This window comes from Salminus brasiliensis, chromosome 18 (assembly GCF_030463535.1).
Source record: "Salminus brasiliensis chromosome 18, fSalBra1.hap2, whole genome shotgun sequence".
NCBI lineage: Eukaryota > Metazoa > Chordata > Actinopteri > Characiformes > Bryconidae > Salminus > Salminus brasiliensis.
Window position 1 is genome coordinate 13,166,930 of NC_132895.1, and position 18,346 is coordinate 13,185,275.

The following is an 18,346-nucleotide window of genomic DNA, read 5'->3' on the forward strand; positions in this document are numbered from 1 at the left end:
CTTGTTTATGAGCTTAGACCTTCTGCAGTTGATGTTTTCTTTAAAATTGCTATTGTTTAAGTGCACTGGACCTGCAGTGGAGCTTTCATTTTGCAAAAGGAAAAATACTATTTATTCTTAAAAATGAAGATTAAATACTGTTCATTAGTTACTACAGTAACAGACATTGAGTACCTTCATATTTCAGCAGATCTGCATATTGCACTACTGAAGGCTATTATATAGACAGACTTTAAGACAGAACTTTTGTTTAAAAAATATTTATTTTCACAGACACAAGTTTCCCTTGAGACAGTGAGTTGCAAACAGTTTCTCCCTGATACACTCTTTGTTTTCTGAATCTCTATAATGCTGATTTGAGATGCCTCCACTCCACGTGCCTCTTCTCTTGCCAGCGCGTTAATGTAACCTCTCTCAGAGAGTTTAGCAAGCTCCTGTGGACCAAGGAAAGAAAAGAATGAAATGCTTAGGGTTGCATTCTTTCTGAGTTCACAAATTTCCTTCATGTTAGCATTTTTAAAATCTTCAGTTCAGAATGAACTCAGACAGGGTATTACATTAGCATTAGCAGGGCATTCCTTTAGTGTTTTTATCATAGGCGCTTGGCCATGTGTGAGAGAGCCATATATTCAGCCTCACCTGATTGGAGCACGGGCTGGAATTGGCCCGCCATGCAGATTTCCTCTTGCTTCTGGCGCACAGTGCGCTGGATGGCAGGGGGCAGGCCACGGGGGTTGCGAGAGAAAATAAGAGCATATCCATCATCGCAAGTGCCGTCATCCTTCAGGGTGCGGCAGGCATAGGTGATGGCGTAGTTGTCATAGTCGGTATCAATGACCCAGTAGTTGTCACCTGTATGAATAAACTATACTGTGATATAGGACATGAAGCAGGGTCTGATTTTAAACAAGCACAAGTTAAATGTATTGAGCTGTGTTAGTGTGCATGTTAACTGACCTCCACTGGACAGGTAGCTGGCCAGACCCTGGTAAGTCATGAACATTTTGCCAGGGGTGGTGGGGTCAGGCACAGTGTACTGGGCAGCCATATCAGCACACACAACCCAGAATCTAGATTTGGTAAGGATAGTATAGATTATTGGTATCTTCTAACTCTGGTAAATGAAAGTTGTCCTTCATTTGATCGTTAACATTTCTTCGTCTTGCTTTTTACTCACCCAAACAGTGTGACACGACCCTTGGAGGAAGCAGTCATGGTGCCATCTTCATCAATGGTGTATTCTGCAGAAATGTTGTCCTGGAGGAAGAGTCCCTCCGGGTCTTTCTTCTGCTGGGCGTACCATTTTCCTGCATACTGTGAGTGAAAAGGTCAGGTTAGAGGCCCTTCTTCATGTTAGCAACGAAAAGTAGCAAGATCTGCTGTTAATTCAATTTGAGCTTCATTCTTCTCATGGTTCCCTAGACTCACTTTTTTTGGGTCAAAGTCCTGCTTGACTGTGAAGCTGTCCACCACACAGGAAGCAGACCAGCAGCGCTCGATGTAGGACAAGAAGACCACAAGCAGGGCAAACTTGTAGTATTCCATTCTGTATGACAGACAGAGAGTGCACATGTGATCTAGCTGATGTCTGATGTCCTCAAATGCTACTTCTTCCACTGTTTACTATTGTTTATCCTTCCACATTTTAGTCTTGAAATGTATTTTACATCTGAAACTTGTGCTGTAAATCTGCTACAGTTGATTCCAAACCTAAAGCTTCAGAGGCGCATCATAGCATTTTTAGATTTACCTGTTTGGTCTGATGTTGTCCGGTGTTCAGGGGTGAGAAGAAAGCAGTGTTGTAGGACCTCTCTATGTGGTTCTCCACCAGGCTCTTATGTCTCCACACAACAGGGCTGTCTTTATACCAACTCCACAGACGGGCTTATTGATTATTTTCACTTCTTGTAACTAAATAAGGTGCTTAAATCTAGGGTTAATCCGTTTGTAGAAATCCTCAGTGTAATCTGGCTACTTGGTTGAACCCTCCCATGCTTGCCGTAAAAACAATTAAGGCTTTATATAACACAAGGAATTGTATTAGTTAAACCCAGGGAAAAACCTGTGGTGAAAACCGCAGATAAACAGGATCATCTCCTTATTGTAAGAGGAATACATTTCTAGGTCAGAATGTACTGTACATATGTTTTGATTGGATGTAACACATTGCAGATGTAGATTACCTAGCCAGAGGGTTCTTACTGGTGATGAGCCCGACCACTGTGTGGTTCTTTCTCTGGGGTTGTTGGGTAATCAGAAGAGCTATATCCAAAGAAAGCTGTTTAATATAATACATTGAACCTCCTACAAGTTCTGTTCCACAGTGGCAGTAGATAAAGTAAACCATGTAGCTATAGTTTCACCCAGATTCTCAGTTAATTTTAGAGTAATAAATATATGCTGGCATCGTAAAAGCTGGACGATCTTCTGGATCATAAACTTGGATGTAGACAGTGATTAACCACAAACGGCCATTCATCATGAAAAAAACAAACAAACAGTGCACTCCAGTGCCCGTTTAAACATAGATTCATTTTTGGAGTTTGCTCTAGACAGAGTCAGAACAGTCACATGTCCTAAAGTCTAATCCAACATCGTTTCTTGATTAACATATTGCCTCGTGGTTCCTGTTTGAGGCCCCAATGTTTGCTCAAAATTGACTGCTGCACTGTCTTTTAGTAGACCCAAAGCCAGTAAACACTGATTGTCTTGAATTTTATCTTTGCTTGTTATCTGCAGACCTGACCGTGCTCTACCGATTTGGCACAGGAACTGTGATTACGCTATGTTTGTTGGTTACAATGTGGAAGTGCATGTGCCAATGTTTTGTCCATTATAATGAGCTCCTGCTGGCTGTGGGCCAGTTTGATGACATGTGCATTGTTACAGAAGCAGATTTGCTCATTATGAAAACCTGTTGTGTAATTTTAAACCATTGTCAGAAATAGTGTACATAGGCTTTAAATAGCAGTTAATGCTGACTAGTTTGTATGCTTTACCTCGTATGATCCATTGCTGCCTTACTGAATGCAGATTATAATTATCACATTATGTAAGGGTCTCAAGGCAGATTCACTACAGACTAATTATCTTAACTGACAATTTGATACAGTATAAGATAAAATCATCCATCCATTAAAAAGAACCTCGGCTCTGTTTGTCCTCAGGAATTCATTAAGTCATAAATGTAGTTAACTGTTAATTACCGTGGTTTTATTTATTCTGAATTTTCTCACACTGTTATCTGTTGAGGAAGTCTGTCTTAAGTTGATCTAGGTGTGTTAGAAAGCAAAACTGCAGTGTAGAACTATTGGCTTTTTAATGGCTGCTAATTACCAGATCAATGATCTCGTGTTTGTGTTTGCTGAGCTCATTTAAAGCCAGTTAAACTTTATATCATGTTTACCTTCAAACAGCTTATCACCTTCATCTTCTGATGAAACTGAAAATTCTTCCAATGCGTTTCACAGTGCATTATTAAATGAATGGTCATTCTACATTGTCAAAACATACAGTACAGTACAGTACATACTTCTGTTAGGCAACATGACCCACGTTGAACTCCTCAGGTGACTATTTCCCACGAGGCTATGTAATCTCATGCTGAGTGACCAACATTCTGCCAACACACCTGAGTAGCTTTATAGATGGCAGTTCAGTGTCCTTAAGGGCCCAAAAGCTCCTGGCCCTTCAGCAGAACGCTACAACTTTCTTGTCATAGTGAATATGAGAACCTGTCATATGGTTAATTGAGCTGCGGAGAACTGTATCAGACGATGCTGCCCTTCTCATTAAAGCCAGCCTGAGCTCCTGGCATAGACTATAGATACACAGTTCAATGATATTGTCTATTTACAGATGAGCTTTGAAAGGATTAGCACAGTTCTTTTAAAAGCACTTTTCTTTATTTGGCTGCAACGCTTCAAGCCCTTTTGCTATATTTATACATGTCAACAGAAGTGCTAGGATGCACATGCTCTGTTTACTAAGCTGTTCCGTTTTTTGTACAGTAAAGCACATTGCACACCACGTGCAGTGTTTTTCTAGACAATGCATACCCCCTGACTGATAAAATGTATTCTTATGAAATACAGTGTATTTTATTTCATGACAGTATATTTGATAAGTCTGTATTTGTCTAGAAACACACAAAAATGACAACTGACGTGATGTCACTGAGAGTTTCTAATTGTAACTTCGTCTGGGCCTGCTCTATCCCAGTAAGACCACTCTTTCCAGTCCTGGCATGCTCACCCTCTCCTGTAGAAATGCATCCATAACCGTTCTGTGCTCCACGTGGGCCTTCTCTCATAAACTTGTAGCCTAATCTCCCACATCCCCCATGTGATCAGGACTGGCCTCCAGCCAGCCTGTTCAGGCTTGCAGTCCTCAGACAAAGGCAGTGCTCAGTGCAGGCTCAGAGCCGAGGACTTTGATGCTACTGCTGATTGAGCACATGTTCCCACAGGCGGATGCACTGGACCAGGCTTTGGACTGTTGCTAAGGCTGGGCCTTGTTCATTTTGTTAAGTTAAAGAGCTTTACATTAGACAAAATGGTCCATCCATTCAGCCCATAAATTTGGCTATTTTTTTTCAACTCAAATAAATACTTCGTCTGAAAACAGTTGGAAATAGGCTGTTTACATTGCTACAGTTGAGTCCAAATGACTGGCTTGATTTAACAGTACAATGATCCAAAGTGTATCATAAACTACCTTAAGAAACACAAACAGAGGTTTTTGGACTTTATCATTGTGGGAAGTCAAAATCTATAGAAAGATACACTATAGGTCCAACTGTTTATAAAGACCCCCTCTAATGAATGCATTCAGCTACTCTAGGTTGCACTAATTGCTGACACAGATGTGCAAATGCACACATACACACAGCTTGTCTAGTTCCTGCTGTAATGCTATCATTATTGATAGAATAGACTCTGAAGCAGATAAACATGAACCTTTTGGTACCATGCCTAATTCCAGACATGGTCTTAAGAGAAATTAAGCCCCCCCCCCCCCAGCCGTTAGAGGAAATGTGTTGTCTGTAATGATGGTTCTCCAATAATAACTTTTGGGATGAGTTGGGGATGAGGTGGGGTGGTGATCATCCAACATCCTGACCTCACTAATGCTCTTGTTGCTAAATGCAATTAGACAGTAAATGCAAAAAGACAGTTACTCCAACAAAAGCTGGATAAACTCTTTGTAATAGCCTTGCTTTCAGAAGAAACAATGAACGTGCAGGTGTCCCAATACTTTTGTTAAAAAAAAATTAAACATGCTGAGAATACAAAACGGCCCACAGAACAGTTGGTGAAAATTCCTAAAACATGGACAAAAAGACTCAAAAGCATTTTCATGCAGTGATATCTGCCAAAGGGGATATTCATTTAAACCAAGAGGTTTTGTTTTGCTTGGATTAATCTGTCCACAGAACATTTTTTCAATGTGCTTCTGGCTTATCCATGTGGTCCTTGAGCAAACGTCATATGGGAAGTAATGTTCTTTTTGGAGAGAGTTATTTTTTCCCCTTCCTTTGTGTTTGCCTGGTGGTGGTTACATGGACATTGACATTACACCGTGCAGGAGAGGACTACTGGTTCTAGAAATCTAAGTAGCATAACTAAGAATTCTGTATTAGATAGATAGTGCTAAAAGATGCTTGTTCAGTTGATGAATACACTTAAATTGTGCAAACCTACTGTAAACCTAAGCCTACTGTAATCAAACATCTACTTTAAATGGTGATAATGAAGACTTGGATTTGACATCCTTTTAATTGTCATTATATACAGAACAAACACACACACATACTGCTGGGTACGTTCTACTATGAAGAACACGGGCTGTTTTAATCAATAGTGCCTTAGTAGTGTGTTTTACATGACGCCAAAAAGCTGCAAAAGTAGCACTGCCTCAAAATCCCAATGGCAGAACATTAGCCAGTTAGATTTGATGTAAAGTTTAATCCCCAAACAAATCAATATTTCAGATTAATTTTATTCAATTTAGAAAAAATCATCAGGTCAAAATGTTGACCAAAAGATTTTGTAACAACACATTTTTACATTCAGCACGCTGTTGCTTAACTGTAGTTAATTTAATGTGGATTTTGTCCAGCATTTCTGGCTTCCCATAATGCTATTTGCCAAGCTTCTGGTCTTTTAGTGATTTTAGCTGGACAGCCACTATTTGAGAGAGTAATATTGGTGCTGAATAGCCTCCATTTTTAGACCATGTGCCTCTCAGGGGATTGGTGAAAGCCATTATGAAACTTCCATAAATCTGTGTGGTGAAGACCAGACTCTGATAATGAAGACCATGTGTGCACATTGTCCACTGTGTGTGTGTTTGCTCATTAATGTATATGTGTGTGTTAAAGGTGGAGGTCCAATTTCATCTGTGTCCAACACAAATGGTGATTGTGCTTATCATTTCCTGTCTTATGTTCTTTATACATAAAAGGGTTTGCTAAAGTCACATCCTCTTGATTGAAACACCTGACTTCAATTACCACTTTGACTTTATATGTTGGATATTATATGTATGCATGTTGGAGACATTTTCTTAATAAGAACGAAGTGAACGCCATGTTTTTGAGAAAATTGTTTAAGTTTGTTTAAGCTTCTTTGAGTTTTAGGGATAAAAACATGTAAAGGGTACACAAACTTCTAACAACACTGTGGATCTACCCCCTCTGCATGCAGTGTCCCAAACAATGTGTTTTTTGTGTTTTTTTTTTTGTTTTTTTTACATTTTCCACAGAAATTGACAATATGGCAACTTTCTGTAGCTTTACTGTATGTTTTCAGTCTTACATCTTCTACATAGACGAGTTTCCTGTTTACAAACATTACTGTTTATGAAAAATTGTTTTAGGAATATAGCCGGTCAGATGCTTATAACATTAGTAAACGTAGATTTCACAGTGTTTGTCTACTCAGTAATAAAGAGTTTTGCACGCATCTCTGTGAGGAGATTGCACAGAAACCCATCTGTAGTGTTACTACTTATCCTGGGCTTTATGAGACATTGAACTATTGGATACTGTTCTGCTGCTCTCTTCTGGGCATTTAAAACATTGCACAAATCTGAATGCTGCCGCAACAGGATGACATTCAGACCTCTGTATGCATTTATTGGTGAATAAGTTTGCCATGTATTTATATTCACCATCTATGTGCCCTTTTTTTGTTGTTGTTTGTTGTATTGATTGTGTAGTTTCATATAACGGAATAAACCATTATGCATTCGATGCCGCCCACTAGGTGGCATTGTGGCTATCTCAGTATTCCATGCATGTGCAGAGATTAGTTGCATACTGTATATTTTATCAGTGTATATAAAGAAGACTTTCATACTATAACTATACTATTGCCAACCCTGTTACTCGGTTGTATCTATTCGTTCCTTCTGGACACAGCCAGCTGCTATTTCCAGATATGACACCAGTATGAAGTCTCATACTCTAGTGTGTGCTCTCACACTCACTTGCTCACACGTCTGTTGAAAGGCTTTGTCCTCCGTGTAGATTACTATGTGCAGGTATTGAGCTATTAATGTGGCGATAATCCTCCTGACCTTTTGCCTAAGATGGTTATTGGGTCTTTATATAGATGTGTGCTAATGACATTTTCTTATTTAGGCTTTCTATCATTCTCCTACCAGGGTCCACCTCACTCAGTATTCATGGTTTATTATTGCTGTTGCAGTCTTGCATGGTAAGATTGCAAGATTGCAAGTTCCCTCAGTATAGACCTACCTTAAAGGTATATATATGTAAAGACCAACAGTGAACATGAATGCATGAACTGCAGTAAATGATGCTGTAAAATATGTGCAAGTATTTCTTTACTTTAATTTCTTTCTATCTTACAGAAGGGCTGTATTACTGCTCTCTTCAGTGAGTGAGGAGAAGACCAGGGTGCTGAGATAATCAGCTAGTGGCCTGACTAAATAGGGCTTAGGAATGAGGAGTGTGTTTTTAATAAGAACATAAAGAGCTTGTGTCACAAAAGCCTGGGAGAGGAGACAAGTGGAACGAACCAAACACACATCTTCAAAACACACCAGTCACATCTGTGGCATCTTTCAACTGAAGCGTTCTTCAAGAAAATGGCCCTTTCCTGCTAATGCAAAGACGAGGGAGTGAAGAGGACTAAGGTGCTCCATTGTGGCTGCGGACCCCAGCTTTGCTGCTCATCACCTGATCAGTTTTGCATGAGCGGATCCTGGTTCACCTTCAACACTATTAGGGAAACACCTTGCTGATGACAGTTGGATTGGACTCAGGTCGCCCCTGCTGCTGCAGGTGTTTCTCCACGCAATTTGTTCCTGTTCTGCCGTCCTCCTCTTTCTCGACAGTTTCAGGATCATGTGCTGCAAACATTTTTCTCTCTTTTAGGCAACAACAAGCTTAAACCTTGTTTGAACCTTCGGAGGTGATTATAAGTCAGTGCTGGAACAGGGGCAGAATATACCAAACCCAAGATGAGCGTTAAAAGTGAAGACGTGGCAAAGTTCCTGGAAGGAAACCCAGGCTTTGCCAAGACCTACTTTGAAAAAAAGCTCAAACCTGGAGCTGTGGCCTCTGTGATGGGAATTGCAGAATCCAAGGTGGATGTGGATTCCTTTGAGCAGATATCTCAGGTGGAAGAAGGGGCGATATTCTATGATTTAATCAAAGACATGCAAGAGAACGTCAACATGGAAAAAGTGATGTTCAAGATCCTAAGGAGACTCAGTTCTTTGATCCACGCTGACCGCTGCAGCCTGTTCATGTACCGGCAGAGAAATGGCATTGCCGAGCTGGCCACCCGACTGTTCGATGTCAATGATGCGGCCAAGATGGAAGAATGTGTGATTCCTCCAGACTCAGAGATTGTCTTTCCTCTTGATGTTGGCATAGTCGGACATGTGGCCCACACCAAAAAACCAATCAATGTTAAGGATGTGAATGAGGTAAGATATGTATTTCATATATTTGCTGTTGTACACAATTCCTGGTCTTTATTTTTCGACAAAGAAAATCACAACCATATCTTTGATATATCTGAATTCATAAATTCATTCAGTGAAGGAGTAAAATCTGTACAGGCTGCATATACAGATACAATAGTACATGCATATTTTAGGACACCTAAATCCTCTTGACATAATCCATTTATTTCAAGAGCCATCTACAACTGGGGATTATTTCACCTGGGTATTTTTGTGTCAGCAACAGTGATTTATTTATTTATTTATTTTACATTTTTCACACAAAATACGGAAATTTTAGGTTTCAGGTTTATCTTAGATCTGAACTGCCATAGATCTGACAATTTCATCTTAGTTCAATTTGGGACACACCGGATAATAATTATAATAAGTTATTATTTACATTATAGAAAAGTAAAGAAAACATCAACACTACGTTAGAAGAAATATATATATATAAGAAGAATTATATATAAGAAGAAAAATACCTGTTTAACCTTTAATCCAGAAATTCAGATGCAAAACGAGATCAAAATGTCTGTAGAATAATGGAAAACATTGTCAGTTGTGTCCAAACTTTTAACTTTTGCCCCCAAGCAGGGGGGTTAAGACCTGAGAGTTTTGAGACCCTAATATAACTGTAGCATTACAGTAGTTATTGGCATTTTGCATGATAGCTGCATGTGTTTATTTGTGATGAGCACTTTCATGTCATTTCTGATTAAACCTATTGAATCATTCCAGAGTAGTCACTTCTGCTCATTTGTTGACGAGCTGACAGAGTACACCACACGCAACATCTTGGCTGCACCCATCATGAACGGCAAGGATGTAGTGGCAGTCATTATGGCTGTCAATAAGACCAATGGACCCCATTTCACAGATGCAGATGAAGATGTAAGTCAAGCTGCACCATCCCTACCCACCACCAAAAAAATTAAACATGTAATCATATGTGTTGCAGCACACAATTACTAATTTTAAACATATACAGTTGACCTTTTAAGCCCTAGATTACTAATTCAATTATTAGTCTTAAAGCAAAAACTATTGTGTAGCCAAGTCCCACAGGGTTCAATTTTAGGACCTATTGAACTGCTGTAAATTATGAAACTAATAAAGTGTATAAGTACATACAGAGTTTTAGAACATACATTATGTAACTAATATTAGAGACTGTATTAGGAGTATTAGTCTGAAGACCTACTAATTATACAAGTGGAGTCAAGTGATCTTCTACTTGCCTGACCTTTAAAAACTATAGCCTTTAAAGGCCATTTCAATGCACTCCTGTAGGCCTGTAGACCCTCTGCACTGAATTATGTGCCTTGGTGCAGTACATTTGGGGTGGTGGTATTACCCTACTGCCCTTCTTAAGCTGAAGTACAAGCAAAGGCTTACACATCTTTGGAGCTTGATAAGATGTCTGTGAGTAAATCTGTTATAAAGGTCAGACACATAAATATAGTGTTGTCCAGCGGAGCTTTGGCTTTTCCATATGTTCCCTCATTGCTTATCCATGCCTTCTAAACATGCTGTACACTCCAAGATTAACTAAAGCGTTCTAGACTTGTTGCACAAGCCAATTTCTGACATGGTGCATTTTTCTATTTCAAACATGGTGTATTTTGTGTTATAATTAAAGTATTGCCACACTGTCTCTTTTACTTCACAGCTTTTTTTAAAGTATCTGAAAGTTGGCACTTTGAACCTGAGGATTTATCATCTGAGCTACCTGCATAACTGTGAGACACGTAAAGGGCAGGTTAGTGCGTGCCCTGTCCTCTTGGATACAACATGTGTGTCCATCATTAATGTTGTCCAGAATGACAGGAACTAACCCTGTTCTCTCTTCTGTGAACAGCTGCTCTTGTGGTCTGCTAACAAAGTGTTTGAAGAGCTTACTGACATTGAGCGGCAGTTTCACAAAGCTCTGTACACAGTGCGGGCGTACCTCAACTGTGACCGCTACTCTGTGGGATTGCTGGACATGACCAAGGAGAAGGTGTGTCTAAAGACAGACACTGTGTAAAATGGAATAGCTCTGCATTTCAGTTAGTTAACCCATAGACATCCCTTATGATCACATTGCTTTACATTTAATTTCATTCATTTCCTAGTTGATTATTCAAATATATTTAAACTAGATATACATTATACACTATATGGACAAAAGTATTGGGACACCTGCTCATTCATCGTATCTACTGAAATCATGGGAATTCCAAAAAGAGTTTATATTGTTAATATTGTTGGAGTAACTGTCTCTACCATCCATGGAAAGCTTTCTACTAGATTTTGGAGTATTGCTGTAGGGATTTTTTTTTTTTTTTTTGCATTCAGTGACAAGAGTGTTAGTGAGGTCAGGGTGTTAAATGGAGCACCATCATTACAGAGAACACAGTTCCACTGCCACTATGACCCGATTTGAATCTTGGGTCATGCTGCCTGCCATCAGCAGCCAGAGCCCAAGAGAGCAGAATTGGCCTTGCTCTGTTTGGGTGGGTAGATGATTCTCTTTCTCCCCACATATTTAGTGTGATGCTGGCCGGCACAGGCACCTGCTAACTGATACCCAGTGCTTTCCTCCGAGCATGTTTGAGAGCTACCTCAAAGTGACAGTGGCTAGTTATGCATGTGTCGGTGGAGACGTGTCAGTCCTCATACTCCCGGTTTCGGAAACATTACATGTGATATGGAGAAATTACTAATAAGTGGGCTGTGTAGTGTTATCTAAAATTAGGAAGGGGGAAAAACTTCTCTACAGGGACTAGACAAGCTGTGTGTGTGCATTTTCACATCTGTGTCAGCAATGGCTGCAACTTAAAGTAGCTGAATGCATTCATTAGAAGGGGTGTCTGCAAACATTTGGACATATAGTGTATATCAACAGATTTGCGACATTTAAAACATGGTAAACATCAAAACAATGTAAAATAAAAAGGTACCCAATGTATTTCATTAAGTCAGTCGATCTCCCACAACTATGGTATTGTTTTGAATGCCCTTGTACCAAAAATGACATTTATCCCAAATGAATACTATAAGGATGCCTGCTGTTTCTCATCTACAGGAATTCTTTGACATCTGGCCTGTGCTGATGGGAGAGCAGGCACCATACTCTGGCCCTGTAACTCCAGATGGGAGGGTACGTGTCTTGAGCACTTCATGAGCTGGATGATTTGCTTTTCACCTAAGCTTGTCAGATAACTTGAAGGCTCATTTATTTTTATGCAGGAAATCAACTTCTACAAAGTCATTGACTACATTTTGCATGGAAAAGAAGAAATCAAGGTCATACCGTAAGTTTTTTTCCTTGTTTTGAAACACAATCTCTCATCACACTGCAAATCAACATGATTTTACAATAACCTAATGGTTGAATGATAAACATGTGTCCATTTGATCAGAAATCCACCTGCAGACCATTGGGCACTGATCAGTGGACTTCCCACCTATGTAGCGGAGAGTGGTTTTGTAAGTGGTGTTCCTTTGCTTTTTTAGCAGGAATATATGACTATAATGTTTATTGCAGTGTATTCATTAGACCAGAATATCACAGTGTAACACTGCATGCTTATTTTCTTGTTTTTAAGATTTGCAACATCATGAATGCAGCAGCAGAGGAAATGTTCAGCTTTCAGGTAGAAATCCATGCTGTCTACATAAAGTTTCTATTTTATATATATTTTTGACCATTTTTACGAAGTGTGCACAAAGCTCTCCATCCATTCCAAGCTTTTGTCTCTATGTGATGTAGACCGAACCTCTTGATGACAAGGGCTGGACCATTAAAAATGTGCTGTCTCTGCCAATCGTCAACAAGAAAGAAGAAATTGTGGGAGTGGCAACTTTCTATAACAGAAAAGATGGCAAGCCATTTGATGAACAGGATGAACAACTAATGGAGGTGTTTTTCATGTTTTTTTCCCTTGGTTACTATTCTTATTATTTCCTTGGTTACTTAATACTAAGAGTATTCTGTTTAAATATCATGTATTTTCCATTGCTTATACACTATGAAAACTTGAGTGTTTTGGTCAAATGCAATGTCATGTGACTATGTGCATGTCAATAAGACTTTGATTCAGAGAACAATGTTGATTTCAAGGCTTTGACCCAGTTTCTGGGCTGGTCAGCACTCAATCCCGACACTTACGACAAGATGAATAAATTGGAAAACAGGAAGGATATTGCCCAGGACATGGTCTTGTACCACGTCAAGTGTCGAGATGACGAGATTCAGAATGTCCTTGTAAGTTCATGTCTTTAAGTCTCTCTATTGGTTCACAAATATTGGAACAAATGCAGACAAACAGAAATTGATTCTACTTTTTTGTTGGTTGTTATTATTATGTATTAGAAAACCAGGGAGATTTACGGGAGAGAACCAAGCGACTGTGAAGAGGACGAACTTTGGCAGATCTTGGTACATACAGAGCTGAAAATCTTACAATTTTGTAAACACCTAAATTTAACATTACTGTGATATCAATACATATTTCCAACAGACACTCACTACATTCACTTTTAGTGTAGTATAAGGAAAGATAATTAACTGATGTCTTCTTTATTCGTAGAAAAAAGAACTTCCAGGGCCAACTAAATTTGAGATCTACGAGTTCCGGTTTTCAGACTTCGACTGCACTGAAATGGACCTGGTGCTGTGTGGGATACAAATGTACTATGAAGTTGGAGTTGTAAAGAAATTCCAGGTCCCTCAGGAGGTCAGTGTTCCCACTAGTTAGGGGAATCAGATGAAACAGCAGAACTAAAGGCATATTGCTTCATGCTTATCCTTATACAATGACAGTTCAATAGGAACTCAAGATATTTAGTATCAAACTGCCTTGTATCTCCGTTTTTGTCATTTATGGGTTTTTTTGCCTTTAACAGTTGTTTCTTACATTGTGTCAGTTTCAACAATTTCATGATCAATGGACCAATAGAAATGCTCCAAAATAATTTGGAATAAAATATAGTTCAACTTTCAATGAAAGTTTAAAATGTGTTTTCCTTCTCCAGTAAAGTTGTCATCATAAAGTAATGCTTTTTACTTTAACCTCTGCTAGGTTCTTGTGCGATTTATGTACTCACTCAGCAAAGGCTACAGGCGGATCACTTATCACAACTGGCGCCACGGCTTCAACGTTGGACAAACCATGTTCACACTGCTAACGGTATGAGCCTCTCTCCCTCCAACAATGCAGTAAAAGATAATTTACAATGTAATTACAAAATAATATAAAGCATTTTACATTTATGCTTTCATATTTGTGGGCTCAGACAGGGAAGTTGAAGCGGTACTACACAGATTTGGAGGTCATGGCCATGATCACAGCCGGCTTCCTGCACGATATCGATCACAGAGGCACCAATAATCTCTACCAAGTGAAGTAAGTTCATCTCCGGCATTGCTACTGATAACATGGTTACAACAAAATTATTGATATGTTCATTAAAATGTAGCTAATTCATGTGACCAGTACAGTAGTGTTTCTTAACCCTGGTCCTCAAGGCCCACTGTACTGCCCTGCACATTGTAGTGCTCTTCCTGCTTTTACACACGCACTTTAACTCAGTAATGAAATACTGAAATACTGACCTGCAGCATGAACCTATAGGCCTATGCAATTGAACCTGTCAGAATTTTACACTGTTTTTTTTTCTTCTTTTTTTTCAGATCTCAAAATCCTCTAGCGAAGCTGCATGGCTCCTCCATTCTAGAGAGGCATCATTTAGAATTTGGAAAGTTTTTGCTTGGAGACGAGGTAAGAGTTTGCATCTTGAGAACATGCTGCTCCTGCCCACCAAAAGTAGCCAAGCTGCGAAAAATTACTGATCTTGACATTTCCCTTTCTCTGCAGTCTTTAAACATCTTCCAGAACCTCAACAGAAGACAGACAGAGCATGTTTTCCATCTCATTGATATTGCGATTATCGCAACTGACCTTGCCTTGTATTTCAAGTGAGTCATCATTATTTGGTCAATGGTATTCTTTCAGTTTAAAAAACGCTCTTTTTATGGATCTGTTGTGTATTTGCATATAAATCAGAGCAATCTGAACAAATTCAGTAGGCAACATCTACAGCTCAAGTCGAGTGCTTATACAAGAGCATTGAAATGTCATCAACTCTTTAATGTTGACAGGAAGAGAACAATGTTCCAGAAAATTGTGGATCTCTCAGAGACGTATGAGGATGAGAAGAAATGGGTTGACTTTATGTCTCTAGAAACAACAAGGAAGGAGATTGTAATGTGAGAGTAAACAATTTATATCTACATTAAGCCCTTCAGGAAAAAATGCACAGAATACAGTAATCTTACACTCCTGGTGATAAAGACTTGTTTATGAAGAACTGTTCTTGTTCCACTCAACATGTAGGGCCATGATGATGACAGCTTGTGATCTGTCTGCCATCACCAAGCCATGGGAAGTTCAGAGCAAGGTGAGCTTTGACAGGGTTTATTGTCTAATGCAGAGTAAAGTAGAATAACAAAGTTCTGACGTTTCTCTGCACGACTCTGTGATTCTCTCCAGGTGGCCCTCTCAGTTGCAGCGGAATTTTGGGAGCAGGGTGACTTAGAGAGGACTGTTCTTGAACAGCAACCGATTGTAAGTGCTTAATGGTTGGGCACTCTGTGTGCGTGTCTGTGTTGGTTAACGTAAGTTAGAGCAGTCCCCTCAAGGCTGATTCTGGAGTAAATGTGCAGTGGTTTTGTTTGTGTGTTTGGGGTTAGACACATGTCCTGCTTTTCATTTCTAGCCCATGATGGATCGAAACAAAGCAGCAGAGCTACCCAAGCTTCAGTGTGGTTTCATAGACTTTGTCTGCACTTTTGTCTACAAGGTATTGTTTAGAGGTATTCTATGATCCTGATTATGATTTAAAAAGGGCCAACAGCCTACATAATCACAACACCCCATAAACCTTTCCTTTGCAGGAGTTTTCTCGTTTCCACCCGTCCATCCAGCCCATGTTTGATGGCATCCTGAACAACAGGAAGGAGTGGAAGGCCTTGCAGGAAGAATACGAGGCAAAGCTGAAGGTGGCTGAAGAAGCAGCCAAGGCAAAGCAAGAGGCCGCAGCAGCCAAAAATGGTTTGAATTATACATTATCCCATTGTTTTTAAACAGCTGCTTTTGAGAAAAGAGGGAATGTTTAAGACACTGTGTAGTCTGATTAACTTAAGCTTCATCCATGTGGTAGGCTGATGCTGGCTTTGTTACATATTTCTATTCTGTTATTTTTCTACAGCTACTGCCAACAACACCAGTGAAGGATCATCGGGATCTAAGACCTGCTCAATCTGCTAAAACTGACGGACCATTGGGAAGGTCAGGGTATTTTGGGAAACACAGCCACCGACTACTCGGGCGGGAGTAACCTCACGCCAAAACACACATTGACTGAGGAAAAAAGAAAGACTGACTTACAGAGCAATTTATTAGGAAGACCTGTGTACTTGCTCATTCATGCAATTATCTAATCAGCCAATCATGTCACAGCAGTGTAGTGCATAAACTCATGCACATACTGGTCAGCAGCTTTAGGTCATGTTCACATCAGCCATTAGAATTAGGTAAAATGAGATCTTGGTCATTTTGAGCATGGTAAGATTTTTCGTAACTGCTAGAACAGCTGATTTCTTGGAGTTCTGTGGATGATAACAGCTTGTTGATAACACGGGTCAACAGAGAATGGCCAGACTTGTTTGAACTGACAGAACGGCTACGTCCAGCATGATGATTGCACAATGTCACAAAGCAAAAGTGGTCTCAAACTGGTTTCCTGCACATGACAATATTCTTGCGTGGTCTCCCCAGTCACCAGATGGTGATGGATGTGGAAGAACGGGAGATTTGCAACATGAAAGTGCTGCTAGAAACTGCAGGAATTGTGTGATGTGATCATGTCAAAATAGGATAGGAATGGGGAATTCATGCCACAAACAATTGAGGCCCTACCGGTATTAGTATGGTCTTCCTAATAAATTGCTCAGTGAGTTTATATGTTCAATGCATCACAAACTATCAGTGAGCCTGTAGACCACCAACTCTGGTCGAAAACATTTTTTTTGTAGGCAAAAACTGGTGGTTAAGTTTGCCTCCAGTTTGTATCACTGTTTTCTGTTAACATGTTTGTATATTTTGGCTCTTAGTTCTTGGTCAAATGTATTCATGTTGAGTAATAATTACCTCTTGTGATGTCCAGAAGTGGAGCCTACACAGGTGGTTACATTGCAATGTACAGTGCAATCACAGTGCAATGGTAGACCTGTTATTTCAGTTTGTTTGTAGACAGGTGTGATATTTTGATAAGCTGTGATAGCAGTGGTTTGATACTTCTTGTTATTGTTTACTTTAATTGGCAGCGACTTTAATCCAGTGAATACAGTACAATTATCAGTAGCACTTATGTAAACAAGACACACATCTCTAGGCACACTTAAGTTATCCAAAGTGGATAGACTTTTTGGAGCAGATATTTGAATAAGTGTAATTTGAAAAAAACAATGATGTGTCTGACTAACTTTGATCTGTCAGGATGATGATAGCATTGTAGTTCTTTCCTTGTGGAACTTCCTCTGAATTTTGGATCGATTTGCATTCTCTACACACACTGCATTTCGCTGCTGTCCAATGAAAACCAATGTATGCCCATTTTTGTCCGTTTTTAGTTTTCTCCATTTCAACCCTGTAGCTGCTCTGTGCACTGTCTAAATAACTGTAGATGAATGAACCAATAGAAATGTTCTAAAGTAATTAGAAAAACAAATCAATGATTTTACATTAACATCCACTCAAAGTTTTTGCCTTCTCCTGTAAAGTCACTATTTTGGAGATACATGGTTTTCATTGGACGGCTACAAAATCCATTTGTTATATTTAAAATGTCCTTCCTGAAGTGACCAAACATTTCCTACAAAATGGGTACTGGCTAATATGTGCTTTGTTTGCATGGAGGTCAGTGTATATATATATATATATATATATATATATATATATATATATATATATATATAAGCAGAAAATATTTCGTAGCATTAGGTTCATTGTCACTGGCATTACATTTTGATCACTTAAGAGACAATTTGAACATTTATTTGAACAATATCATCATTTCCATCAAGTGCTACTATGCATGTGCTATGCGATGTTTCCGATTATGAGACCTGCAATTGGAGAGAATACTAAAGCCTGTGGCCTTGATACTACACATCTAATGAGTTCTCAGATTTGATGACACAAAACCTACAGATGTTACAGCTATCTGTGATATCAAGAGTTCAGACAGGGGTACAATGTCAACTATTTTGTTGTGTTTATAAAGGAGGGAAGTGTCTTTCTTCCAGTAGCTGTTT

General features: G+C 39.3%; 2 protein-coding genes across 3 annotated transcripts; one reads left to right on the top strand and one right to left on the bottom strand.

Annotated features, from left to right (window-relative positions):
- Positions 1 to 592: 592 nt before the first annotated feature.
- rbp4l (retinol binding protein 4, like) lies at positions 593 to 1,827 on the bottom strand. Its single transcript, XM_072662496.1, has 5 exons — positions 1,751 to 1,827; positions 1,429 to 1,546; positions 1,178 to 1,314; positions 958 to 1,070; positions 593 to 852 (listed from the first exon to the last, which is right to left on the bottom strand). Exons 2-5 carry the CDS (start codon positions 1,543 to 1,545, stop codon positions 593 to 595), a joined length of 627 nt encoding a protein of 208 aa, XP_072518597.1. The 5' UTR covers position 1,546; positions 1,751 to 1,827.
- Positions 1,186 to 17,942, top strand: pde6b (phosphodiesterase 6B, cGMP-specific, rod, beta). 2 transcript variants are annotated; one of them, XM_072662677.1, is made up of 23 exons: positions 1,186 to 1,316; positions 7,879 to 8,961; positions 9,724 to 9,876; positions 10,655 to 10,744; positions 10,844 to 10,984; positions 12,053 to 12,127; positions 12,217 to 12,281; positions 12,390 to 12,456; positions 12,576 to 12,623; positions 12,740 to 12,889; positions 13,091 to 13,234; positions 13,343 to 13,408; positions 13,560 to 13,706; positions 14,052 to 14,159; positions 14,266 to 14,375; positions 14,663 to 14,750; positions 14,847 to 14,947; positions 15,131 to 15,238; positions 15,366 to 15,429; positions 15,522 to 15,596; positions 15,748 to 15,831; positions 15,926 to 16,082; positions 16,240 to 17,942. In XM_072662677.1, exons 2-23 carry the CDS (start codon positions 8,491 to 8,493, stop codon positions 16,296 to 16,298), a joined length of 2,571 nt encoding a protein of 856 aa, XP_072518778.1. In that variant the 5' UTR covers positions 1,186 to 1,316; positions 7,879 to 8,490; the 3' UTR covers positions 16,299 to 17,942. The 2 variants fall into 2 exon arrangements, with proteins under 2 accessions (XP_072518778.1, XP_072518779.1); XM_072662678.1 differs by lacking the exon at positions 1,186 to 1,316 and adding an exon at positions 6,395 to 6,418.
- Positions 17,943 to 18,346: the final 404 nt, after the last annotated feature.